We start from the raw sequence: 27,818 nt of genomic DNA, 5'->3' as shown, positions 1-27,818 counted from the left end.
GATTGAGTATTATGTAATGAACCAAACCTGATTAGGGAGTTTAAGGTAATGACAGCTCAGGTGGTAGGAGTCACAATATGATACAAGTCACCACGCTGTTTTAAAGGGGGAAAACTAAAATTGGATACATTGATACTCAACTGTAATAAAGGTAACTACGGAGGTATGAGAGAAGAGCTGGCCAAAGTTGATTGGAAGGGAACATTGGCAGGGATGACAGTAGAGCAAAAATGGAGTTTCTAGGAGTCATTCAGAAGACACAGAAGTGTTTTATCCCAAAGTCAAAGAAACATTTTAAAGGGAGGATGAGGCAACCATGGCTGATAATGAAAGTCAAAGACAGCATAAATGCAAAAGAGGGCATACAGTATAGCAAAAATTAGTGGCAAGCTGGGGAATGTGAAGCTTTTAAAAACCAACAGAAAGCAACTTAAGAAGGAATGAGAGATAAGATGAACGATGAAAGTAAGCTAGCCAATAAAGAGGATACCAATTTTTTTTTCCAGATATATAAAGAATAAAAGAGAGGTGAGAGTGGATATTGGGTCACTGGAAAATAGTGCTGCAGTGGTAGTAATGAGAAAGAAAGAAGTGGCTGACAAATTTCAATATGTATTTTGCATAATCCTTCACTGTAAAAAAAACACCAGCATGTCAGATATTAGAGAGTGTTAGGGAGCAGAAGTGAGTTTTGTCACTATTACAAAGGGAAAGGTTCTTGGGAAGTTGGATGGGCTAAAGGTAGATAAGTCACCTGGACCAGACAGGTAGCTCATGAAATTGTGGAGACATTGGTAGTGGTTTCCAAGAATCACTGGTTTCTGGAATGGTTCTGGAGGACTGGAGAAACTTAAAAGTTACTCCACTTGTTAAGAAGAGAGGGAGAGAAAAGACAGAAAATGATAGTCCAGTTATCTTGACTTCAGTGTTGGCAAGATATTAGAAGCAATTATTGTGGATGAGGTTTCAGGGTACATGGAGGGATACAATAAAATAGCCAAAGTCAGCAAGTTTACCTTAAGGAGAAATGTTGCCGAACAAATCTGTTGGAATACTTTGAGGAAATAATAGGTGGGATAGATGAAGGAGAGTGAATGTGTGTTGCTCATGTGGATTTCAGAAAGCCTTTGTCAGGGTACCATACATGTAACTGCAAAAACAAGATAGGAGCCTATGGTATTAAAGGAAAGATACCAGCATGGATAAAATTAGCCACTTGCAGAAGACAAAGTGTGGGATTAAAAGGGGCCTTTTCTGATTGTTGCCAATGATTATTTACACTCTGCAGAGGTCATGTTGGGCCCACTATTTTTAGCTACTGTTAATGATCGAGATGATGGAACTGATGACCATGTAGCCAAGTCAGAAGATAGCTGGAGGGGCAGATAGCGTTGAGGAAGCAGGGACTCTGCGGAAGGACTGCAGAACCTTTGCTTCCTCAGATTATAAGAAGAGGAGAGAAGTAGAGGTGAAACATATTGTAGGGAAGTATATGGTCATGTTCTTGGTAGAAGGAATAAAGCTGTGGACTATTTTCTAAACAGCGAATGAATTCGGACATCTGAGGTGCAGGAGGACTTGGGAGTCCTGTAACAGGATTCCCTTAAGGTTAACTTGCAGGTTGAGATGGTAGTCAGGAAGACAGATGCAATATTAACAGTCATTTTGAGAGGACCAGAATATAAAAGCTAGCCTGTAGTGCTGAAGCATTATAAGGTGTACTCAGACTACATTTGGAGTATTGTGAGCCATTTTTTGAGCCCCATATCTAAGGATGTACTGGCATTGGAGATGGTCAGATGAGGTTTACGAGAATGAAAGGGTTAATGCATGAAAAATGTTTGATGGCTCTGAGCCTGTACTCTCTAGAGTTCAGAAGAATGAGAAGGATCTCATTGAAAACTATTGAATATTGAAAGAACTAGGTAGAGTGGATGTGTAGAGGATGTTTCCAATAGTAGGAGTGTCTAGGACCAGAGGGCACAGCCTGAAAACAGAAGGGCATCCCTTTAGAAGAGAGATGTGGAGGAATTTAGCCAGAGGGCGGTGAATTTGTAGAATTCATTACTAACAATAGCTGTGGAGCCCAAGTCATTAGGAATATTTAAAGCAGAGGTTGAATAGGTTCTTGATTAGCAAGGGAGTCAAAGATTACAGGGACAAGGCAGGAGACTGAGTTTGGGAGGGAAAATAAATTGGTCATTGTCGAATGGCAAAGCAGGTTTATGGGCTGAATGACGTAATTCTACTCCTATATCTTATGAGAAGTGTTAGGAACTTGCTGTAATCACTACAATTGCTCTTCTAGTGTTTTATTTTCTCAAATGTTCTGAGTGGCTTGACGTGAAACAGAAATGTGAACATAAAACCTTAATCCCCACCCCCGCAATCATGTCTTTAGCCCTCACAATGATCTTTTTTTTATTTCCTCTTGGCACACAGCTTTCAGTTCTTTTCTTTAGTCTCTGGATATGGTCTTTTGCTCAGTCTTTCTTTATAATTATCTCCTCAGAGCTCCTTGCTAAAATCATCTCAATTCTGCCTCCCACATTCATCTCATAGCACTGTTACAGTTCCTTTCTTCATTCCCAACCACAATCTCATTGGGTACTCAGCAAATGATCAACTCTTACACTATCCCTTAAATCCCAACTTGGTGCTTCCTCGCAATAAGCTCGTCATCTGTACCTAGTGTGATCATTTCCCCAGCACCACCAAAATTGTTGTCTTCGCAACCCAGTCACAAAAATCTTCTCATCCCCACCTTACAATCATCTCTTACCATAATGATCCACTCAATATCTGTCCCATGATCATACTTCCTATCACTCAAGTGTCATTGCCTTACTGCGATTCACATAATCAACTTTTAGCCCCTGTTTCATGTCCTCTCCATTCTGGAGAGTAGAGATGGCGGAGGAATGACCTTTATGGTCCAGTTGCACATATATGGCATTGCACGGCAGCACAATGAAAATTTTTTGGCTCCAATCGTTTTCCAAGTGCTTTCATATACTGTATCTTAAATTTATATGAATATTCTTTGGAGTTTCTGAAAGTAACGTATGAAAATCTTGATTAAAGTGTAAAGTACTTTCTGAAATTAACAAACTGAAGTGAATAAAAGAAAAAGCTCATCTCAACTATTGGCATTCAGGCAAGCATACTGTATCTTGCCAATTGGGAAAGTGTGGAAGTGTTTAGCTTCATCCTTATGCTATTTCTGTAGCCATGCCAGTACTTTACTATCATGAGCTTCACAAAAACAATTATTTGACAATTTATCAAATGCATTTTGACAGTCAAAATATGCTATATCCACAGCTTTGATTGCACGCTTAGTAATTTTCTAGATGAATCTTGAATAATTGAATAGCTGAACATTTTACTGAAAGTGAGAGCCTGTTATCTGGCTCCAAGAGTGGTTAAGATCCGAAGACTGGCATTGTAGGAATTAAGCTAAGGTTTGTAAATGGCTTTTGAGCACATGTATTTCTCCATTGTTCCCTGCTGATCAATATTCTTGACAGGCAGGAGAGTGAATTCACCGGCTGCACGTTACAGATGGGAACAGTCCCTTGCTGTTAGGTGACTGAAATTGTAGCTCAGGTCCCAATGATTTTTTTCTCTCTCAGATTCCTTCTGCATTTTTAAAGAAGGCACACGTTGACTTGGTGTGAGTTTCTCACTCATCAGCATATAGGGCAGGTTAAGCTGTTATATTAGAGTTGGATATAAATTACAGAGCGTTAGTGTCTGGCTGCACCTTGTCAATTTAACTTTGTTTCTGTTTGGCATAAACAAGTTAAAAATGAGAGCAGCAGTAACAAATCCTGAAAAGAGAAATAATACAACAAAGTAGAGGATCCTTTTTTTATTATGTTTGTAAAGAAGTTATTCGAAGAACATTTATTCATTAGGCAATAAGCAATCTGCTGGAGAAACTCACTAGGTCAAGTAGCATTTGTGGGGAGAGAGTAATCGTCGAGGTTTCAGGTTGAAATCCTGCATGAGGACCAAGAGTGGGAAGTCAAAATGGCCAGTGTAATATGGAGAAGGGGAGTGGTGAGACAGGACTCCAGGAGATTGGTGGATTGAGTAAGATGACAGGCAGGATGTGTTAGGTAGGGGAGGCAAACGGGCTGGAGATGGGAGATAGTGACATAGCAATGGTGGTTATGATATAGAGAGAGTGGAGAAAATGTAGAAGCAGGTAGAATGAGGTGTGGTAGGAGAATGTGAAGGTGGAGGGAGAGAAGCAGGAACACAAAGAGCTACCAGTGCTGGATTCTGATGAGTAGAGGTGATAATGGGAACTGTTGTAGGGGAGAGTTGAATGGCAAATACTGGAACCAGAAGCAGATGGTGAAAGGGGAGTGTGGTGGGCTAGAGGGAAACCTTTGGGTGAACTGTGAGTGTGGTGGGTGAATGGTACCAGGAGATAGACTGGGATGAAGATAGGTGATGGTGGTGGGGATGGGCTGGTTTGATGTTTGAGGAAAAGGGAACAAAAATGGGGAATGGGAGGAAGAAGAGGGAAAAGGGGGAAAGGACCCACTGGAGGGGAAGATGACCTGAAATTATCAAGTTCAAAGTTCGTACCATTGGGTTGCAGACTACCAAGGCAGAATATGAGATGTTGGTCCTTACCTCGACAGTGGAAATGCCAAGGATTGACAGGTCATTGTGGGAGTGGAAAGGGAAATTGAAATGACGTACAACTGGGAGCTTGAGGTGGCCACTTGAGGAGTGAGCATAGGTGTTTTGCAAAATAATTGTCCACTCTGTGCTTGGTTTTGCTGATGTAATGGAAATCACATAGGGAGCATCGTATGCAGTAGACCAGGTTGGCAGCCAGAGCTGTGTCTGGACTTTATCACAAGCTGATCTCTGACCTGCTGAGTATTTCTAGTGTTCTGTTTTTATTTTAGATTTCCAGCATCTACCCTCTTTTGGCCAACACTCTCAATGGTTGAAGTTATACCTGGCAGAAAGGATGTTGGTTATGCTTGTTGGGGGGGAGCAGATATCCTAGTGCTCAGTCATCCTGTAGGACTTCCTCAGAATTGTCCTGGGCCCAGAAATCTTCAGCTGGTTAATCAATGATTCTCCCTTCTGTTGTAATGACAGAAAACAGGATGTTTGGCTATTACACAATGTTGAATTGTTCGTGCAATTCCTCAGCAAGCAACATGAACCTAGAGACATACAGGCATGGGCAATCTGGTGGCAAGTATCCTTCTAAATACAAAGGCATCAGGTTTAAAACTTACTTCAGTGTGAAAGAGTCTAACTGTCTATCTGACATTCAGTGTCATTATCACCACCAAGTTTGGCACTATCGTCTGCCTGGGAAACAATAGTCAACAGTGGGGGTGGGGGGAATCGTTGCTTGCTGCTGCTTACGTGCAGGAGGGAGGGGAGCTGGGGGGGGACTTTGGGGTTCTGACATTTAACTGTCATTCATTCTTTGGGGGCGCTCCTCTTTTTTCGTGGATGGTTGTGAAGGAAAAACATTTCAGGGTGTATATTGTATACATTTCTCTGACATTAAATGTACATTTGAAACCTTTGAACTGTACCAGCTGTAGAATTACTGCCAGGTGAGTCAACACTCGGAACAGCACTCTGGTTAGTAGAGCTGTGGCCTCTAAGTGCCAGGAACTTGGGTTTACTCCAGAACTGCTGTAGAGTTTGTGTATTCTCCCCATGACTGCGTGGGTTTCCTCCAGGTTCTCTGATTTTGTCCCCTTTGCCAAAGACTTTTGCAATAGTAGGTTAATTTGCCATTGTATATTGCCCCTAGTCTGTGTGAGTGGTGAAATCTTGTGCAAGTGCAATCTTGATAAGAATGTGGGGAGAATTGGAAAAAAAAACGTGATTTGTGTACGATTAATGTAACTTGGTGGTTGATGGTTGACAATGGAGTTGGTAAGATAAAGGGCCAAGTTCCATGCAGAGTCTCTATTTGACTTGATAACTCTACCTAATGAAGCACATCAGATATGTTGTGGAGTACTCACTATTTTCGATGTTTGACCCAACAAGGACAAACAGCTGACTTGAAGGACATTCCTTCCATTATTCTACATGTGAACTCTCTCCTCTCTTGGTGAATAATGCAATTTTCAGCATTTACAAAATACATTGAAGTTAATTACCTGTACAAATCTGTGCTTCTGCCATCAGGGTCTTGGACAAACTCACACTGAGTCAGTTTTTGCACAAAGTTAAGTGGTGCAGTAGTTGATTACCATTCGTTCCATGCACAGCAATTTGGCTGAAGGACTTCTTGGGGAAGTGTGGTAGACCCACTTGTCATCAGCTGACGGCAGCAGCAGTCATGTGGAAGCACCACCAATTCAGCTCCCCCTTCCAGCGATACACTATCCTCAAATTAGAAATACTTAAGGCGAAACTTAACATCATGAATGTCCACGATGAGCTGAATACCTTTTATGCAAACTTTCAAAGTGAGAATAAAGCTATACCTGTGCAAATCCCTCATCACTGGGCAACCCCGTGATAACTGCCTCAGAGGCTGATGTCAGAAAATCTTTCAGGAGGGTGAACTCTTGCGAGGTGCCATACACAAATTGTGTACCTGACAGAGCACTGAAAATTTGTACCAACCAACTGTGTGGAGTGTTCAAGGACACTTTCAGTCTCTCACTGCTGCTGTCCGAAGTTACCATCTATTTCAAAAGGGTATCATTTGTACCAGTGCTCAAGACGAGCAGGGTGAGCTGCCTCAACAACTGTCACCCATTAGCGCTCCCGTCTACTCTTGATGAAATGCTTTGTGAGTTTGATTACAGCTGGAATTAACTTCTGCCTGAGAAGTACCTGGACCTACTGCAATTTGCCTATGGCAATCGGTCTACAGCAGATGCAATCTCACTGGCTCTCCACTTGGTCATGGACTACCTGGACAACAGTAGTACTCTAAGCCAGACTGCTGTTTATTGATTACAGCTCAGCATTCAACACTTGTGTCCTTAGTGCTAATCAACAAGCTTCAATACCTGGGTTCTTGGATTGCCCCCTGTTACTGGAATGTTGACTTCTTCATCGGGAGATCATTAGGAGTTTGAGGAGATTTGGTGTGTTACCAAAGACTAGCAAATTTCTATAGATGTACAGTGGAGAGCATTCTGGTTGCATCGTAGTCTGGTATGGAGGCACAGGATTCGAAAAAGCAGCAAAGAGTTGTAAACTCGTACTAGCACCATCATTGGCATTAACCTCCCCAACATCAAGAATATCCTCAAAAAGTGATGACTCAAGAAGGCTGCATCTGTCTTTAAGGACCTTTACCCCACCCCACCCTCCCATCACTCAAGACAGAGGGCATGGCCTTTTCCTCATTGCTACCATTCAGGAGGAGGTACAAGAACCTGAAGATGCACACTCAATATTTGAGGAACTGCTTTTCCCCCTCTGCCACCAGATTTCTGAATGGTTCATGAAGCCATGAATACTATCTCACTATAGTGCTCCCTTTTTGCACTCTTTTTAAAACATTCTTTCTGTAATTTATAGTAACTTTTTTTGTATTGTACTGGCTGCTGCTGCAAACCAACACATTTTGTGACATGAAGAATGTTAGTGATAATAAATCTAATTCTGATACATTGTTCATTATGGAGGGTCTAAATTCTGAAACCACCTACCCTTCAATGTTGTGAGACTATGTTGTCCAGGGCTGCATTTCTTCAAAAGGGTGGCTCCTCACCATCTCCTTTTGTGCCAACGGGAACGGTTGATAAATGTTGCCAGTGATGCCAACTTTACAGTTACATGATATTTAAAAAAAAATGGACTAGAGGAAACTCTTGATACATTAGATAGAAAATTTAATATCTATTTATTTTGAGTCTGTAACTGTCTGTGTCCAAACTCTGATTTGTGTTTGTCAACTTGCCTTTTACTATTTTTATTCATATTCTTCTGTGGAATAATTTCTTGAAATATAAGAAGCTATGATTTCAGTTAATTTGCAAATGATTTACTTATTAGTATTCATGCTGTGTTTTAATGTCTGGCATGTTACTCAAATTTGCATATGCTGGTTTATGGTGGGTGCCATGGTGATGATTCCAACTTATGATGTTGGAGAATGTGTGCTCCTTACAGCCTTCTGTTTAAGGAAGGCAGAAGCAAAGGGAAGAATGTATTAGAATGAAAAAACACACCTTTAATCATTATTGCTTAAATCTCAGCACCTTTGAACTAGAATAATCTTCACTTTCTACTGCTTCAGCTAGTAGTAATAAATAAATATGCTTAACAATAAATAACTAAATATGTAATGTCACAGTCAAATCAGCACAGAATAATTCCTCGAAGTTAATGTGAGTACTGTCTTTTCAGTAATCAAATATTGCAGAGTTAAGTGGAAAGAAAAAATTGTAATTTTTTGTCTTTTTTCATAACTCCATATATCCCAGAATAGGGGAAAGCTTTGTCAAAAAATTGGATTCCAATTTTTTTTTTGAGCACTGAACCAAAACTGCATATAACGCTAAAGTCCATTCAGTTTTCCTGCAAACACTCACAAAACTGACTAAAAATGGCATTTGACATTGCAGTGAGCTGTTTACTTTTAGAAACGTACTAAAGTAGATCTTTTGAGGAGTTTTCGATCCTCTATTTGGACCTTCCGAGGACCCCAGGTACTCACATTTAATTGACTCTGCATCCCAGTGCTTCTCTTGTCGAGCTCTGAGGGCGACACTCTCATGAGGAGATACCTGGCGTCCCTATCTCAGTCCCTTCCACATCTCCGGGACTTCCTCTTTGCCGTCTGTAATAGACCTGCCTGTTATTTTATCCTCTGTCGGATCCCCATCTTCCTCTGGTGCTCCCCTCCCCCTTTCTTCCTTCCAAGGCCTTCTGTCCCATGATACTCCTTCTCCAGCCTTGTATTGCTTTTGCCAATCAACTTCCCAGCTCTTGGCTTCATCCCTCCCCCTCCTGTCTTCTCCTATCATTTCGGGTCTCTCCCCACCGACATTCAAATCTCTTACTATCTCTTCTTTCAGTTAGTCCTGAAGAAGGGTCTCGACCCAAAACATCGACTGTACCTCTTCCTAGAGATGCTACCTGGCCTGCTGTGTTCCACCAGCCTTTTGTGTGTGTTGCTTGAATTTCCAGCATCTGCAGATTTTCTCACGTTTGCGGTTTTAAAACGAGACTTGCACATTTTCAGATCGAGCTGCTGAGGAAGAGCCAGGTTGACACAGTACACGTGTAGCAGAACTTCTGCCTCACTGCACCAGTAACCGTGATTCAGCCATGACCTCCAATTCTGTCTATCTGTGATTTCAGCACATCTATTCTTTATATCTATTAGAATTGTTCTGCACATGTAAACCTAAATTCTATTGATTTCCCTTTTGTACTATCTCAATATACAATACTTGTGTTTGGAATGATCTTCCTCCCACATTCTTCAACATGTAGGTTAGTATGTTACTACACTGCTATAAATTGACTTGTGTGTGTGGTGAGTGGTAGAATCTGGGGTGATTTGATAGAAGTACTGACAGAATAAAATGGAAATCTGTAAACAAGTTGTTTCTCAGGTGTGATATTCACTACTCATTTGGGAAATGCAGAAATAAACTTAATGTCTTGATGCGTACACTATTCTAAACAGCAGCATGAGCCATTTTAGTAAATTTTTTGCTGATCTTTTATGGCCACTTGCAAGTTTATGCAGAGGAAGCTGTGAAGGGTTTTGTCTATCTCTCTGGGCTTTCTCAATTGATCATTGATGAAACATTTTGGTGTTAAGGATCGGAGTGTGATGGGGGAACAATTATTTATTTGCATTCTAATAGAAAACTTCAAATAGTTTTGTTGCATGCACAGCCAATATCTCCTCCCTCCACTGTGCTGGGAGATCATTAGGTATGGCCTTGAATTACCCAGAGGCTGCAAAAATGTCAGAGTTGTCTCTTTTTGGTCTCTGTTCTCTTTTGTGGGAATAGGCTCCTTGTGGATGGGTACGGGTTTGCCTCTGCTCTGTGGGCCCACAACCCTCCTATGGTATTGGAGTACTGCCAGTGGCACTACTGAGGCATGAGCTGAATTGGTAAATTGAATTGGCTTGTTATTGTCACAAGGTACAGTGGAAAAACTTTGATTTGCAAGCCTTCCATGCAGATCATTTCACCTTGTTGGCACATCAAGATAGTAAAAAGGAGAAAAAAAGAACTATAACAGAACGCAGAATATTGTGTTACAGTTATAAAGAAAGTGTAGACAGGTGATAATGTGGTAAATTGTGAGGTCAAGAGTCCATCTGATCATACAAGGAGACTATTCAATAGTCTTACAACTGTGAAATATAACCTGTCCTTGAGCCTAGAGATATCAGGCTTTTGTATCTTCTCAATGAGAGGGAATGAAGAGCAAATGCCTGCAGTGGGTGGGGTTTTTGATTATGCTGGTTGCTTTACCAAAATAGTGAGACAGAGTCCGTGGAAGGGGGACTCACTGAGCTGTGTTCACAACTCTGCAAATTCTTGTGGTCGCAGGCAGTGTAGTTGCTCTGTGATACACCTAGATAGGATGGTGCATTATAAAGATTAGTGAGGTCGAAGAGGATATGCCAAATTTATTTAGCCTTTCTAAGGAAATAGAATTGTTGCAGCACGTTGTCAATAGAGTCATTGTGACTGGGCCGGTAAAGGCTAATAATTATGTTCACTCAAAGGAACTGGCCGGCTGGTGGCGTAGTGGCATCAGCGCCGGACTTGGGAATGAAGGCTCCGGAGTTTGAATCCAGCTGGCTCCCTTGCACGCTTTTCGTCTCACAGCTCTGTGCTGGGTTGAGCGTAGAGCTAGCGACTCTGCCTCGTTAAAATAAGAAAGCCTGCTTAAAAAAAACGCCATCATGATGGCGTCCCAATGACTCCACTCACAGTTAAGGGCTTTCTTCTTCTTCTCCTCCTCAAAGGAACTGCCTCTTACCAATCAGCCAATGCTCTAACCATGCCAATAACTTTTCTGTAATACCATGGGCTCTTAACTTGGTAAGCAATCTCATCCGTGGCACCTTGTCAAAGGCCTTCTGAAAGTACAAATATACAACATCCACTGCCTCCCTTTTATCTATCCTATGTGTACTCTCCTCAAAGAATTCCAGCAGGTTCATCAGGCAAGATTTTCCTTTAAGGAAACCATGTTGACTTTGTCCTATCTTGTCCTGTGTCACCAAGTGCTCCATAACCTCATCCTTAACAATTGACTCCAACATCTTTCCAACCACTGAGGTCAGGCTAACTGGCTTACAATTTCCTTTCTGCTGCCCACTTCCTTTCTTTAAGAGTGGGGTGACATTTGCAATTTTCCAGTCCCCTGGCGCTATGCCAGAGTACAATGATCTTTGAAAGATCTTTCCTAATGCCTCCACAATCTTTATTGCTACCTGTTTCAGAACTCTAGGGTGCAGTTCATCTGGTCCAGGTGACTTATGTACCCTTGGTTATTTCAGCTTTTTGGGCACCTTCTCCCTTGTAATAGTAACTGCACTCACTTCTCTGCCCTGACACCCTTCAACGCCTGGCACACTGATAGCGAAGACTGATGCAAAATATTCATTTAGTTCATCTGCCATCTCCTTGTCCCCCATTATTATTTCTACGGCCCTATTTTCTAGCGACCCTATATCCACTTTCACCTCTCTTTTATTTTTTACATACCTGAAAAAGCTCTTGCTATTCATTTTGATATTGTTTGCTAGCTTTCATATTTCATCTTTTCCCTCCTAATGATTCTTTTAGTTGCTCTCTGAAGGTTTTTAAAAGCTTCCCAAACCTCTGTCTTCCCGCTAATTTTTGCTTTGTTGTATGCCCTCTCTTTTACTTTTACATTGGCTTTGACTTCCCTTGTCAGCCATGTACATTCTCATTGCAATCGGTTGTCCATGTCCCGGCTACTGTTGGGAGGCCTGTATGTAACTGCCATCAGGGTCATTTTACCCTTGCAGTTTTTTAACCCAACCCACAAGGATTCAACATCTTCCGATCCTACGTCACATCTTTCTACCGATATGATGCCATTCTTTACCAGCAGAGCCACGCCACCCCCTCTGCCTACCTTCCTATCCCTCCGATACAACATGTAATCTTGGACATTCAGCTCCTGACTACAACCATCCTTCAGCCATGGTCCAGTGATGGCTACAACATCATACCTGACAATCTGTAATAGTGCAACAAGATCATCCACCTTATTTGTTATTCTCTGTGCATTGAGATATAACACTTTAAGTACTGTATTTGCTACCCTTTTTGATTCTGCATCCCTAATGCACTGATAGTCAGCCTGTTGGCTGCAACTAAGTCCCATCATCTGCCTGCCCTTCCTGACAGTCTGACTGCACGCTATCATTGCTTTTATACCAACTGTCCTATCCTGTGTCCCTTCACTCTGGTTCCCACTCCCCTGCCAAATTAGTTTAAACCCTGCCCAACAGCTCTAACAAACCTGCCCGCGAGAATATTGGTCCCCCTCGGGTTCAGGTGCAACCCATCACTTTTGAACAGGTCATACCTCTCCCAGAAGAGATCCCAAAGATCTAAAAAAACTGAAGCCCTGCCCCTTGAATCAGTTTCTCAACCACGCATTTATCTGCCAAATCATCCTGTTCTAACCTCACTGACATGTGGCGCTGACAGCAATACAGAAATTACTACCCTGGAGGTTCTGTTTCTCATCTTTCTGCCTAGCTCGCTAAATTCTCTCTTCAGGACCTCTTTGCTTGTCTCTATATCATTGGTACCGATATGTACCAAGGCATCTGGCTGCTCTTCTTCCCCCTCCAAAATGCTGTTGACACGATCTGACATGTCCCTGGCACTTGGGAGGCAACATACCATCTGGGTGTCCCGTTCACATCCACAGAATCTCTTGGCTGTTCCCCTGACTATTGAGTCCCATATCACTACCGCTTCCCTCTTCTCCCTCTTTCTCCTCTTCACCACGGACATGTGCTCAGTGTCGGTAACCCGGTCTCCGTGGCATTCCCCTGGGAGGTCATTCCCCACAACAGTATCCAAAACGGTATACTTATTATTGAGGGGAATGGCCACAGGGGTGCACTGTGTTAACTGTCTGTTCATGTTTCCATTTCTCCTGACAGTCACCCAGCTACTCGCCTCCTGCAACTTTGGGGTGACTGCTTTACTGTAACTCTGATCGAGTCCTTGGGTTGATGCCCAGAATTTGGCAAAGTCTGGAGGTTAAAGTTCAGACCGCGGCATCCGGAGGGCAAAGCTGAAGGCTGAAGTCCAGTCCTCGGCAAGTCTGGAGGTAAAAGTCCGAGGCTTGAAGTGCAAAGTCGGCAAGTCCGAGCCCGGAAGTAGAGGCCTGAAGATCAGGACTGGCTGCTCTGGAGGTCAGAGACTTGACTTCTGCATGTCCAGGCATGGGACTGAAGTGTGAAAGCCCGATTTCTGAGAGTACGGTGCAAAGTACTAGAGGCCTGGAGGTGCCCTGACTTGAAAGTTAGATGACAGTCTGTGTTTGTGAATGGGTTGTTGAGGAAGAGGTTTGTTTTGTTGTTGGTGTTGTCACTGCTTGTGTTGTGCTGCTGAATAGTATGAGTGTGCTACGTTGGCGCTGGTATGTGTAGCCGCACTGCAGGCTGCCCCCTGCACGTCTGGTTGTTATTGCAAGCAATGAATTTCACTCTGTGTTTCAATGTACAGTATATGTGATGAATCTGAATCCGATTTGGGGAAAAAAGGAATTAGAACCAGAGGTCATAAGCTAAGGGTGAAAGATTAAATGGTGAAGCAGAATCTGAGGGGAACTTTCTTCACTCGGGGTGGTGAGAGTGTGGTTATGAGCTGCCAGAGGAAATGATGGGTGTGGGTTTCATTTTAACATTTAAGATAAATTTGGATAAGTATGTCGATAAGAGGGGCGTGGCCCAAGTATGGTCAATGGGATGAGGCAGAATTATAGTTTGTCACAGTCTGGATGGGCCAAGTGGTCTGCTTCTGTGCACTATTGATCTATAACACTGCAACTCTGTAACAAATGCCTACATATCGAGCAGACAGAAGTTCCTGGTCTTTGTCCTATCATGCACCATTTCACCCAGGAGTAATCACTTGGCTTATCTTGCTCTTAAGTAACTTGATTTATGAATAAGTTGTGTTTAATGAAATGTGCCATGTGATCCAGTTTATGCACTACCGCTGTGGAGAAATGGGATAGGGGCAATTGTGAGTAAGAAAATGATCAGATTTTTTAAAAATGTTGTTGAATGGAGACAAGCAACACCCCACCTTTCAAATCTACTCATGAAGGAACTCAGCAGCCTGGGCGGCGTCTATGGGGGAAAAAAAGTACAGTCGACATAGATGAGTAGATTTGAAAGGTGGAGAGGGAAGAGAGAAACAAGATGATAGGAGAAACCAGCAGGGGGAGGGATGAAGTGAGTAGCTTGGAAGTCAATCGGTGAAAGATACAGGACTGGAGAAGGGGCAGTCTGATAGGTGGTGATAGAAAGCCATGGAAGAAAGAAAAGGGGGGGGGGAGGAGCACCAAGAGGCAATGAGCTGGCAAGGAGATGGGGTGAGAGAAGGAAAAGGGGTTGGGGACTAGTGAAGGTGGGGAGGAGCATTATCGGAAGTTTGATTATCGGTGTTCATGCCATCGGGTTGGAGGCTACCCAGACAGAACATAAGGTGCTGTTTCTCCCACCTGGCCTTATCGCAACAGTAGAGGAGGCTGTGGATTGACATCAGAATGGGAATGGGAAGTAGAATTAAAATGGGTGGCCACTGAGAGATGCCGCATCTTCTGGCGGACAGAGTGTAGGTGCTAGGCGAAATAGTCTCCTACTCTGTGTCGGGTCTCACTGATATACAGGAGGCCACACTGGCAGCACCTCATCCCTCCCTCTCCTGGTTTCACCTATCACCTTGTTTCTCTCTCTCCCCCCCCCCCCCCCGCCTTTTAAATCTACTTCCCATCTGTTGTTCTCCAGTCCTGCCTGAAATGTTTTGGCCTGAAACGTTGATTGTGTATTTTTCCATAGATGCTGCCTGGCCTGCTGAGTTCCTCCAGCATTTTATGTCTGTTGCTTGGATTTCCAGCATCCGCAGATTCTCTCTTTGTGATTTGAACGAGAGACAACTGTTAGTGAGCCCCTGGGTTATTTGTTTTTGTTGCCCTTTCAGTCATTTATGCTTCAAGAAAGTCCATTGTAGGATAAAGTGGTGTTGGTCTTGCTGTAGCAATTAGAGTTGTTTAGGTTGGTACAGAAGCTAGATAGTTCAAGGACAAATGCTAGAAAATTGTGGCACCACAGGCAGCGTAAACCTGGTTACTATGATAAAGGGATAACCTTACATCAGAACTGACCAGTTCTGGAAAAATAAAGTCACATGTATTATTGAACTGATATTGAGTCTCAAAGGCTGCAGTGTAATGAGAGATGAGGAGCTGTTGCTGAAGCTTGCATTGGGATTTATTGGAACCAAAGAACCCAAACAAGATGAAGTTGCAAATCATTTGCACTTCTAACCCAGTGTTCCAGGTTTGGTGTCCTTGATGTGGTCTACTCCTTCGGGATGCCTTTGCAGGTTGGGAGGCTGCTTTGCAGTTCAGTGGTGTCAAGTTTGCAAAGGTGGCCCTTAACTTTAATTCTTACTTTCATGCCCACCTGAGCCTCCTGCATCATCCAACACGGAACAGCACTTCATCCCCTATCTCAAAACAGACCAATTTTGCCATGAGATTATCAATCTGTAATTGTAACTCACTTTTTTTTCCTCTTTACAGGCTCTGCACAATGCGCTTGGCATTTCCAACATTTTCCTCTTTATTTCAGCTGTCCTATATTTATTTGTTTTTATGTCCCTCTATTTATTTTCCGTCTTTCCATCATCTCAGTGGTTCTGTGAGGATTGGAATCCTTTGTCCTGTCACCATCAGAGATATTTGTTTTGTCCTTCCCATCATTGCCCTATGCTCTTTGCAACTTTAAAGTATCTTATTTCTCACCCTCTTAATGAGGAGTCATCAAACTGAAACATTGATTCTGTTTCTCCTTCCATATAAGCTGCCAGGCTTGCAGAGCACTTCCAGAATTTTCTGTTCTATTTCAGATATGTGAAAATGCATTTCATTCATTTTTAATGGGTGCAGATTTCAAAGATGTTTGGAAATCTGTGGGGAAGACAGGTAAAAAGATAAGTTCTTTTTTACTTTCTTGAAAGATGTTGAAATTTTTTTAAATTAACTTTTGATTTTCAATGGAAAAAAGTCTTTTACTTCTATTTTGGTTTTGAATGTTTCTCTTTAACAACTAACAAGGCACACGTCTGTCAGCTCACAAATCTGTCAATGTAGTTTTGCAGGAGGGGTTTCTACAGTACATCATTTGAACCCTAGGTACTGTTCAGGGCTCTGTCATTGGACTTTGGGATGCTTCAGAGCAGCAACCCCAGTCCTCTTCTTCAAGATTAGATTGCTAAATTGTAGACCAGTGCTGACAGAGCAGCTGGTATATTGAAGCCCCATCTGCCCAATAAGTACCTTAAGTTCACGGCATAATATAATTCTGCAAAAATGACGCACATATTCTTTTTGTGCATAAAATATTTTATTAGTTTTTGATTGCTACTCTGTCTTATTGTTTCAGCCATTACCCAAAGCAGCAATTCACCATAGTTGCTGATACGCCAGAAAACCTCCGTTTGAAGCAACAGAGTGAACTGCAAAGTCAGGTAAGCTTGTCTCTGGTGCAGCAATTCCCAATCATTTGTTGGCTCAGAAGTCATGTATTTAAAATTCCATTTCTCCCATTTATGTTCAAAGATGAGCTGTAAATGCAAATTGATTTTCTTTCCTTCAGTTTTTTTCATTTGGTTATTTTTCTATCAATTGAAATGATGTTATCATTGATATTAACTTAGTATAAATCAGTTCTAGGATTGAAATGTGCCACATTTGGAGCAAATATTCCTGTGCTATGTATTTGAAACCATAAGAGAACTATTTGCTGCACATTTATTTTGTGTAGGGATTGATTTAAGCCTGTGGCTATTAACTGAAACTAACCAACTCACACTATCAGATTGAAATAACTAGAGAACAGATTATCACTATGAATTGAAATGCGCAAATCATATAACAAAATGATATGTTAAAAGGCTACCATCTTATTTTACATCAGTAACCCTCATCAAGCTTACTTAAAATTGTACGTGCTAAGTTAGATCAATTTTTTTTAGGCCCGTGGCTGTTAATTGAAACTAATCAACTCACACTATCAGACTGGAACAACCAGAGAAAAGATTATCACTATGAATTGAAATCCACATATCATATAACAAAATGATTTGATGTTAAAGGGCTTCCATCTTATTTTACATCAGTAACCCTCATCAAGCTTATTTAAAACTGTGTTATGTTAGATCAATTTCTTTTGTTTTCTTATTTTTAATTAATTTATCTTTCAATTATCTCTTCCCAGAACTCTGTAAATAATTTTCTTCTCTCTGATAACTGGGTTGGAAAGAAATGCATTATCTAATTTCCCCAATAGTCCCATGCAGTTCTTGCAGGAAAGTACTGCAAGTGGTGGCGTATAAATTGATCTCTCATTTACCCACCACTAACCTTATTTAATTATCAGCTTTGAAATGGAAAGGTTATACACTGATTGTAAAGAACACTGTACAATCTTATCATTGAATAAGACAGATCTCTTATTGATTAAAGAAGTTAATTGTCTTGTAAGACTGGACAAATTGTTTTCCTTGTGGAATGAAATTAATTGTTTTCCAGTTAAGCTATGAATTGTTTGATGCAGTGTGCAAAAAAGTTAGAATACTGTACGTTTACCATATAACTGATCACCTTAAATTTTCACATGAGCATTGTTTTCTTGTGAAACTACTTTGATTTCAATTTCAGTTCATTTGTGAAGAGAAGTGCAAGACATTTATCTACTACACTACTCATTTTTAAATCAGGAAACAAAAATCCTTTTTTGGTGTCTTTTATTTAAGGTAGTTTCATTTTCATCTGGAACTATTTAGTTTCCAGTCTTGATTTGTGCATTTAGTTCTTTCTCGCTCCACATTTCTCAACTATTTAATCTATTTCAGTAGTCCTGCACACAATGTTTGATCTCTTGCTTTTAGTCAAAACTTCAGGGAACAAGGACCAACAGAAAATAATTAAACAGATTTTAAAAAAAAACTGAATAAGTGATTTGTGGAGCATCAAAGGATAATCATTAAAAGATTTAAAAAAAACTGCAAGAACATCAATATTGATGCTTTTAATTTGGCTGAATTAAATGAGGTGAACCTATTAACTGACTTTGAAATAATGAATAATTGTGTGGTCTAACTTTCAGTTTTAATCATTCAAGGGATGTCGGCGTTACAGGCTGACTAAGCCTGTAATTGCCAATCCTTTGAGAGGGTGGTGGCAATCCTTGAGGTGTGGGAGTAGCTACAATGCTGTTATGAGGGAGTTCTGGGATTTTGAACCAGCACTGGTGAAGGCACAGTGATATATTTCCAAGTGAAGCCTCGCCTCCATGTGGTTGTGTGCCCATTGTTGTGCCGTCCTTGTTGTTCTAACTGGATTTGGAATGTTCTCTGTAAGGAATTTTGGTGATTTATTGTAGTGCATTCTTGGTACAACTGGTGCTGCTATGTGTAGGTGGTGAAGTGAGTTAATGGTGCTGGAAAAGGTGCCACAGAAGCAGGATTTATGGTGGTTGAGCTCCTTGAGCGACATAAAAGCTTCACTCATCTAGGCAACTGGACAATATTCCATCACACTCCTGATTTGAGCCTTGTAGATGGTGAATAGGCTTTGCGGAGTTAGGAAATGAGTTACTTGCTGCAGTGCTCGTAGCCTCCGAACTGCTCTTGCTACTTGCCTGTTCCAAATTGGTTGAATTCTACTTTCATTAGTTAGGACTGGTAAACTATTGGATTAATGCAATAACAATCAGAATGATGGTAAATATATTTAAACAGAGCATAAAACTTTGCAAATAAAGTTCTTTGAAGAAACTTTGTATCGACAGTACAGGACTAAAGCATTTTCTCATTTGTAGTTCAGAACAGAAACTACTCCCCGTGATATATTCATTGCATTTTAAAATGTATTAACAGTGGAAGAATTTCAAAAGGTAACTCCAGTTATTCATCTGCTTCATATTTCTTAGGAATTTTCGGTAATTTTGAAATCATACTATTTGCACAAGGGGGGGGAAACTGTCTTTGCAGTTTGAGATGGCAACTGTTCCAACTAGTTTTCTATCCAAAATTCACTGCTGTTAAGTTTCTGGTCTTTGTTTGAGCCTCTCTGCTGTCTGCACGCTGAGCCCTTATGGGGAGCATTGATATGTGGTAAAATGAATACCCATGGCATTGGCCAGGTTCCCAGAAACTGAGCTTGCAGTGGTAACTTGGAAAGATACAAGTGAGATTTATCAATTATGAGTAACCAGCTGAGAATTACACATTCAAGAAAAATTTTAGTGCTTGAAGGAAGAGAAATGAAGCAGCCCTGAAGCTGATAAGAGGAAAAACAGTGAGGTTGAACTTGTGTCATTAATAAGCTTGCAGGCTATACTGATCCATAAAGATCTTCGCAAGAAAAGCTTACTAAGTTGTTATTTGAAGACCTGCAGCCCACTTTTTCCGAGACTGTTCTCCACGACCTGGATTAATGTTGTATGGAGGCTTGCATGCTTCAAGGACTCCATCAGGCAATACCAGCTTGGCCACCCGTACTGGAATGGCTGCGGATGAGATGACAGATGAATATTGATCCAACCCTGGCTCCCGAATGGACCAACGTATGCCTGCCCCTCCCAGGCCACACTTCATCAGGAATGATGCCAACTTTTCAATAGGAGGAGCGGCTGGACGAAAACCAATGAGAAGTGTGAAGAGAAAAATCCTTCCATACGAAACAGCAACAACTGAGACTCTGGAAATACCAGTTACTCACACAATGCTGGAGGAACTCAGCAAGTCAGGCAGCATCTGTGGAAAAGAGTGCACTCGATATTTTGGGCTGAGACGCTTCTTCAGGACTGGAGAAAAGATGGTGTCTTATTTCCTCCAGTCCTGATGAGGCGTTTCGGCCAGAAACGTTGACTGTACTCATTTCCATTGATGCTGACTGACTTGCTGAGTTCCTCCAGCATTGTGTGTGTGTGTGTGTGTGTGTGTGTGTGTGTGTTGCTTGGATTTCCAGCATCTGCAGCTGTTCTCTTGTTTGTGAAATAACAGCTTCGCTCAGCTTTGAAGTCATAGGTTCATTTCATAGCAGTGTTTGATGCATGTGTTCTAAAAACACTCTGTGCTCTCACTCCGCTTTCAAACTGTGATCTCATCTCTACCTTACTCTCCCTCTTGCACTCCTTAACATGGAGGCCAAAAATTGTGTCCATGTTTCTTACATTACACTCGAAATTACCCAATTCATTTTCTGTTTTATTTTTCCCTCAAAATGCTTCCAACCAAAGTTAAGTTTTCTGGAGTAATGCTACTTTACCTTTCTTAGTTTTACCATTTTCGAAGTATTGTCGTCCCCAGAGAATTCCCTTCATTATCTGCCTTAGATAATGAAGGGAAGCCTGATTTGAATTCCCTCATGTTTCAAGCCAGAACATTTCCCTTAATAGCTTTTATTTTACATCTTAGTTTTACTTGCAATATTTCTCCAAAGTCCCTGCATTTTCTTTATTTACTGGATGTGAACATCATTCCTGACACACACACAAACTGCTGGAGGAACCCGGCAGATTGACAGCATCTATAGAGGGAAGTAAATAGTTAATGTTCTGGGCTGAGACCCTTCATCAGGACTGGAGAGGAAGGGGACGGAAGCCAAGGTGGGAAGGTGGTGGACAGGAAGGAGCACATTGGCCAGTGATAGGTGAGACCAGGTGAGGGGGAGGGTTAGTGGCTGTGGGAAGGGAGGGTAATGTGAGAAACTGGGAGGTGGAAGGTGGATAAGAAATGCCAAAGAAGAAGGAATTTGATGGGAGAGAAGAAAGAATTAAAGGGAAGGAGGTGGGGAACTAGGGGAAGGGGACAGGCAAGTCATGAGGGTGGTGTAGGAAAAGAGATGGGGTGAGAGTGCCACGGGAATGGCTTCTAACATCATCCCTCCTCCCCTACCTCTACCTACTTTCCCTTTTCCCTGGTCTCACCTATCACCTGCCAGCTTATATTTCTTCCCCTCTCCACCCCCCCCCCTCCACCTTCTTATTCAGGCTTCTGCTCTTTTCCTTCACAGTTCTGATGAAGGATCTCGGCGCTCAATGCTGCCTGTTTAATGCCCTCTGTGGATGCTGTCCGATGTGCTGAGTTCCTCCAGCACTTTGTGTGTGGTGGTTGAGATTTCCAGCATCTGCAGAATCTCCTGTGTCTCTGATTTGCCCCAACACTCAAGTTGCCCTTGCAAAGCCAGTGATGACACAAGAGACCGCAGAGGCAAAGTCAAGCCCAACAGGTTGAGTGGAATCTCGAGGGAGCAGGAAATTGTCGATATTTCTGGCCGAGACCCTGCATCAGCTGTTTTTCACTTTTTTTTTAAACTCGAATGTCTCGCTGCACTTCACCAGGTAGGTAGACAGAGTTCTGTACTATTTCCAGGATGTTTTCTCTGTCTTCCATCAAGATGAATATAATTTATCTGTTGATTCTGTTAGAGTGAGTTTTTGGGTAGATGATTCACTTACACTTAAATGACTTTGGCCACCAGTCCTCTGTTCTTTGACAAAGTACTGTGGATTGAGTTCACAACAATGCATCTCCTAAAAACTGTGAATGGAAGTGTGAAGTTTACAGGTAGTTTCGAAGACAGCCCTATCTATACTTTGTAAATATGAATTGTCCTCTATGTTAGCACATAAAATACCAAATAAATGTATTGTGGATTTAACTTGCACTCCTAAAGGCTGTGAATTCCAGCCCAGACATGTTGGCATTGGGAGGAATGGATGAAGTCAGAAGGTGTGATGTTTTGTATGTAGCTTCAAGAGAAAGCATTGTCTATGCATTGTCTATACTTTGTAAATAGGGATTGCCCTTTGTATTTAGCAAATAAATATCGAGCCCACATTGGGCTAGCAGACCTTTCCACTGAAAGCGTCTCCGTCCGTATGATGTCTGCTGTACCTTGTTTTGTCAAATAAAGAAGCTGCTTTGTATCTACCAGTAACTCTGTCTCTCCAGTGATTTCATCCACGCCACAACAGATTCCTCTACCATTTTCTTATCCCCTACTTTATCCATAGGACACCAGCATTAACTTTAACTGATCATTTCTTTTCTGCGTGTTAAGAGGCTGTTACAGTCTGTATTCATGTTTCTTGCAAAGCCAGTGTGATATCTTCCTGCAACACACATCAAAGTTGCTGGTGAACGCAGCAGGCCAGGCAGCATCTCTAGGAAGAGGTACAGTCGACGTTTCAGGCCGAGACTGACGAAGGGTCTCGGCTTGAAACGTCGACTGTACGTCTTCCTAGAGATGCTGCCTGGCCTGCTGCGTTCACCAGCAACTTTGATGTGTGTTGCTTGGATTTCCAGCATCTGCAGAATTCCTGTTGTTTGTGATATTTTCCTTTTCCTTTTAAATGTCGTTGTCACCTTTTGAGTTCATTGACTTAACTGCTTTTTTGGTAGCATTATACGCCTTGTCTGTTGATCTAATGATCCTTTGAACTTCTCTTTATAGTCACTTTTCCTGTTTTTGCTTTCTTATATGGGTGCAAACTATATATTTATTCTTTAAATATTAGACTTTGCTTGTTCACTTTCATATCTTTTAATGCAGTTTCCCAATCAGCGTAGTCATCTGATGCCTCGTGCCTTTAAAGTTCATAAAATAGTTACTATAAATTCACTAGGTGAATTACTGATAGATTTTAAAAAGATACTACATGATTCAATGATTCATTTCAAATGAGCTATCTCTCCATGAGGACAACATTGATTATAATATTCACCATTCCCCAAGGACAATCACAGTCTGAGTTGCCCGAGGAAAAGAATATTTGAAGATCAAGACTTCAAACTAGACATAAAGCTTGCAGTCTTCTGGCCAGCAGTGATCATTGTAATATGCTTTGGAAAAATGGATTACTTAGGGTAATCACATCAAAGCACTGGTTTTACTTAACACCACTGAGTTTATAGTGGAGCTGCTTCAGGAAGATTTTTGTCATTAATGCTACAAGGTGATGTCATACTTAAAGTCATGTCTGTCACTCAATATCCCCCTTCTGCTTAGAAGTTTGCAGCATGTCATCTAAAACTTTGACAAACTTCTATAGATGTGTGGTAGACAGTATTTTGACTGGTTGGATCATGGCCTAGTATGGAAACACCAATGCCCTTCCTTGTTCGAATACGTCTACATGAAGTACTGAATATGGCCTCGTCCACCATGGGTAAAGCCCTCCCCACCATTGAGCACATCTACACAGTGCTGTTGCAGGAAAGCAGAATCCATCATCAAGGACCCTCTGCATCCAGACCATGTTTTCTTTTCACTGCTGCCATCAGGAAGAAGGTACAAGAGCCTCAAGACATACACCGCCAGGTTCAGAGACAGTTTTAAGCCCTCAGCCATTAGGCACTTGAATCAGTGGGAATAACTTCACTTTCCCCATCACTGAACAGTTCCTACAACCTATAGACTCACTTTCAAGGTCAGTACCGCAGCATAAAAGCCAGGACCAACAGGCTCTGGGACAGCTTCTTCCACCAGGGCATCAGACTGACACAATTGTATTTCTATGTTATATTGTTGTATATACTATTTATTATAAATTACTATAAATTGCACATTTAGATGGAGATGTAATGTAAAGATTTTTACTCCTCATGTATATGAAGGATGCAAGTAATAAAGTCAATTCAATTCAATATGCACTTTGATAATAAATTTACTTTGGATGGTGCTGGAAAGAGTGGGTAATATCATGAAGGATCCCACCCACCCTGTTGATGGACTATTGGGAGGAGACTACGCAGAATCCATGCCAGAGCCACCAGACCCAAACACAGTTCCTTTCCTGAAGCAGTAAAGCTGCTACCCTGCTGTTACGATGAACGGAGCTCATGTATGATAAAATGGACTTGCACTTGGAGATTTGTCAACAGTTTTGGGACCCATATGTCAGAAAGGATATATTGTCATTGGAGAGAGTCCAGAGGAGGTTCACGAGCATAATTATGGGAATTAAGGGGTTAACATAGGAGTGTCTGGCAGCTTTGGGCCTGTATTCACTAGAATTTAAAAGAATGCGTAGGGATCTCACTGAAACCTACCAAATTTTGAAAGGATTAGATAAGGCGGATGTGGAGAGGATGTTTCCTCTGGTGAGGGTATCCAAAACTATGTTGACTATTTCTATTTCTGCTCATCTCACAGCTCTCCCTGCTGCTGTCCCTGCACCGTCTTCCCCTTGCCAACCCCCCACTACCCTCCCTACCCCCCTCTCCCGCCTCTCCCCTCCCCGTCTCTCTGTGCGTGCCTCTCTCTCTCTTTGCCTCCTTTGGGCTTTTTCCAATATTTTGGAAATAATTTCTTTCAAAACATGTTATTAATAGTCCCTCTCAGTCCCAACTTGATTTTTAATTGAAGTTATTATGCCTGTTTGGGAAGCACCTTCATTTGTTAGGAATTTGCTGTAGTTATAGCCACATGATCCTTGTATCACAAGGTGGTGAGATTTTGGGTTCTTATTATATTTACTTGCATCATATAGTCACTTGAATAAGTGATAAGGTTACAATATAGGTGATTTCCAGCATCTGCAGAATCTCTTGTTCAATATTTTTGCATATTGTAAGATGATTTAAATAACAATATCCAACTTATACATAAAGTAACTCATTATGAAAAATAATATGATTGTTTTTTGATTTTTTTTCTTCTTTGTCTTTGTCAGTTGTGTTTCATTTGATTACATTCATTCCTCTGTCAAAAGGTGACGGCTTCAAGTTGTTCTCCTGATATTGGAGCACGGTAACCAAGGCTGACACTTCAGCACTGTACTGTAGTCGGTGCTGAATGTAAATTGAGACCCCCACTGCCCTTTCAGCTGTGAAAGATTTAGTGGGCACTGTTTTGAAGAGAATGGGAATTACTTTTGTTCCTGGGCTAATATTTACCAAAGGCACAAAACAAGTTATTTGTTCGTTGCTTATTTCTGGAGTGTCTTGTACATTAATTTCTGCATCGCAACAATGACAACTCTTTAGTAAAGTGCGTTAATTGTCAAATATATTGGGACAATGCGAGGCAGTGAAAGTGACTTCAACCACAAGCATATTTTCACTTATTAAGGGGAAAGGAAGGAAGAACGACAAAAGAAGCAAAATTAAAACCACAATGAATGTGCCTATATTGACTTTGTTTAGCTTCTTTTTGTATATATTCTTTTCCTTTGTATGTGTGTGTGTACCTGTGTAAGTGGAAATGTTGACTCTTGTGAAAGATGATCTTGTGCATTAAATGCCAGTTCGAGAAGGGGATAGAGAATGCATTAGTGAGAGTTGAGGACATGACTGGGTTGCTTCAGATTATAAAACTCTGGTTTAACTTATTTATTAACCACCCAAATTTCTCCATTAACCTTTCATTGAAAACATTTGTGGTGTTTGTACTCTTTAACAGCATGTGTAACACATTGCTGAAATCCATTCTTCATACTGAGCAGAAACAATGCAAGGTGCCAGATTGTGCTTCCCACACCGATTTCCTTTGTGATTTAATAGTGCTAATCAGTTTCATTGCTGAAACACTCCAGTATGTCTCAATTATTGCCAAAACATTCAATATAGTGGTACACTAAACAGCAAAATAATGTTATCTCTGGAGCTAACTAAAGTGGCGTTTCACAAAAGTGCAGTTATAGTGAAAAATAAGTAATATTTCCCTGTTTCACCTTTTCTAGTTATTTTGTTTCATTGCCGGGAGCTTCCCCTTTATTTTGTTACACAGTTTGCTCTCAGTCCCTTCTGTGACAGCTGCTCACAGCTTGTTGGTTTAATCCTCACTTGTGCTCCATATCAATTCATATCTCACCTGGCAAATACTTTCAGTTTATATCCTGGTGTCAGAGCTCATTTTCATTTTCTCCTTACCTGCTTCTTTGTCTGTTCTCTCCAATTACAACATCTTTTATTTATGTCGTACCCCAAACATAGCTGAGTTTCCTATGTGTACCTTGGAAGAGCATAATTGAACATTTTTCACACAAACCCTGTAAGGTTGCATTGAGATTGATGGTCCAAAGGTTTCATCAAATAGGGAGGTCTCAGAAGATGCAAAAGAGAGAGGTGTGACAGTGAGAAGGATGCAGATTTAGACAGGGAATCCGAGAGCTTTGCAGCTTGCCAGTAGAAGGCATGGCTGCTGATGGAAGAGAAATTTTACTTGACAACGATAAGGTGGTCTGGATTTGAGGAAGTGTGATATTTTAGAAGACTTCTGTATTGTAATGGAGATCACAGAACAGGGAGAACAAGACATTGGAAGAAGTTGGAAATCCTTGCATTAAATGGAATCAAATGTGAATCAAATGAGACTGGGACAAAGGAGTTCAGAGATGAAAATAGAAAATAATTTTGCCGTTACTAGGATTGCCGATATATTTCAAAGATTACCCTGGGGAAGATAAGCTGGTTGTCACAATAGGGGTTGGAGGTAGAACCTGAGGAGGATACTCATTACAATATCAGCTGGAATTGATGCTGATATGGGTGAAACTACATGAATTAGCAACATTCTCACAAAAGTTCAAGCTCAAGATAGTATTATCATTTTACCATGTTGGTAATTAACATCTGAGAAAGGAAATATGTTCTTGGCACTTAAGATGGAACAAAGTAGTGGCAGCTCTCAAAATTTGGCCATTTTCATGTGATTTGTATAGTCGCTATTAAATAGTGGATTAAATGCAAGTGATCTGAGAAGATTTTCTACCCAGTATCTTTAAGAATCCATGTTTTGCCACTTTGGCCAAACACTATTTATCCATTTGATTCTCAAAGCTGCTTTAACTTCGTGGCTTGTTAGTATTAGACCCTGCCTTGAACTTTGCAGTGAATGTTTAATTCTTCTTGAGCCCAAAATAAGTAATTTGTGCTGCATATGTGTATGGTATGTTAGAATGCACCAAAGTATTCCAGTTTCATATTAATAATGGCCTAATTGTGCACCATGAAACACTATCTTATGATGTACCAAATAGTGGGGGAATGGACATAATATTCCCTCTCTGGTTGATGGACACTGAAGCCATTGCCACACTCAGTGGATGCAGCCCAGGCCATCATGGCTGAAGTCCTTCCCACCACTGAGCACACCTGCACAGAGCACTGTCACAGAAAACAGCATCCATCATCAGGGACCCAAAACACCCAGGTCATGCTCTCTTCTTGCTGTTGCCATCAGGAAGAATGCACAGGAGCCTCAGGACTTGCACTATCAGGTTGAGGAGCAGTAGTTACCACTGAACTAACAGGCTCTTGAACCAAAGGGGATAACTTCACTCAACTTCACTTGCCCCATTACTGAACTATTCGCACAACCTATGGACTCACTTTCAAGGATTCTTCATCTCATGTTCTCTATTTATTGCTTATTTATTATTATTATTATTTTTTTCTCTTTTGTATTTGCTCAGTTTGTTGTCTTTTGCACATTGGTTGTTTGTCTACCCTGTTGGGTGCAGTCTTTCATTGATGATATTATGGTTCTTGGATTTGCTAAGTATGTTCAAGAAGAAATTG

The 27,818-nt window shown here is 41.3% G+C and overlaps 1 protein-coding gene across 2 annotated transcripts in view; it reads left to right on the top strand.

Moving 5' to 3' along the window:
* Positions 1-27,818, top strand: part of nebl (nebulette) — a 304,548-nt gene that overhangs the window by 126,803 nt on the left and 149,927 nt on the right. For both annotated transcript variants that reach the window (XM_072253807.1, XM_072253808.1), the window contains exon 3: positions 16,670-16,754. In XM_072253807.1, coding sequence (XP_072109908.1) covers positions 16,670-16,754 — 85 coding nt within the window. The remainder of the gene's footprint in view (positions 1-16,669; positions 16,755-27,818) is intronic.

This window comes from Mobula birostris, chromosome 3, assembly GCF_030028105.1.
Source record: "Mobula birostris isolate sMobBir1 chromosome 3, sMobBir1.hap1, whole genome shotgun sequence".
NCBI classification, from domain to species: domain Eukaryota; kingdom Metazoa; phylum Chordata; class Chondrichthyes; order Myliobatiformes; family Myliobatidae; genus Mobula; species Mobula birostris.
Note: the sequence above shows the minus strand (reverse complement) of the source record. Positions and strands in the feature narration are given on the sequence as shown.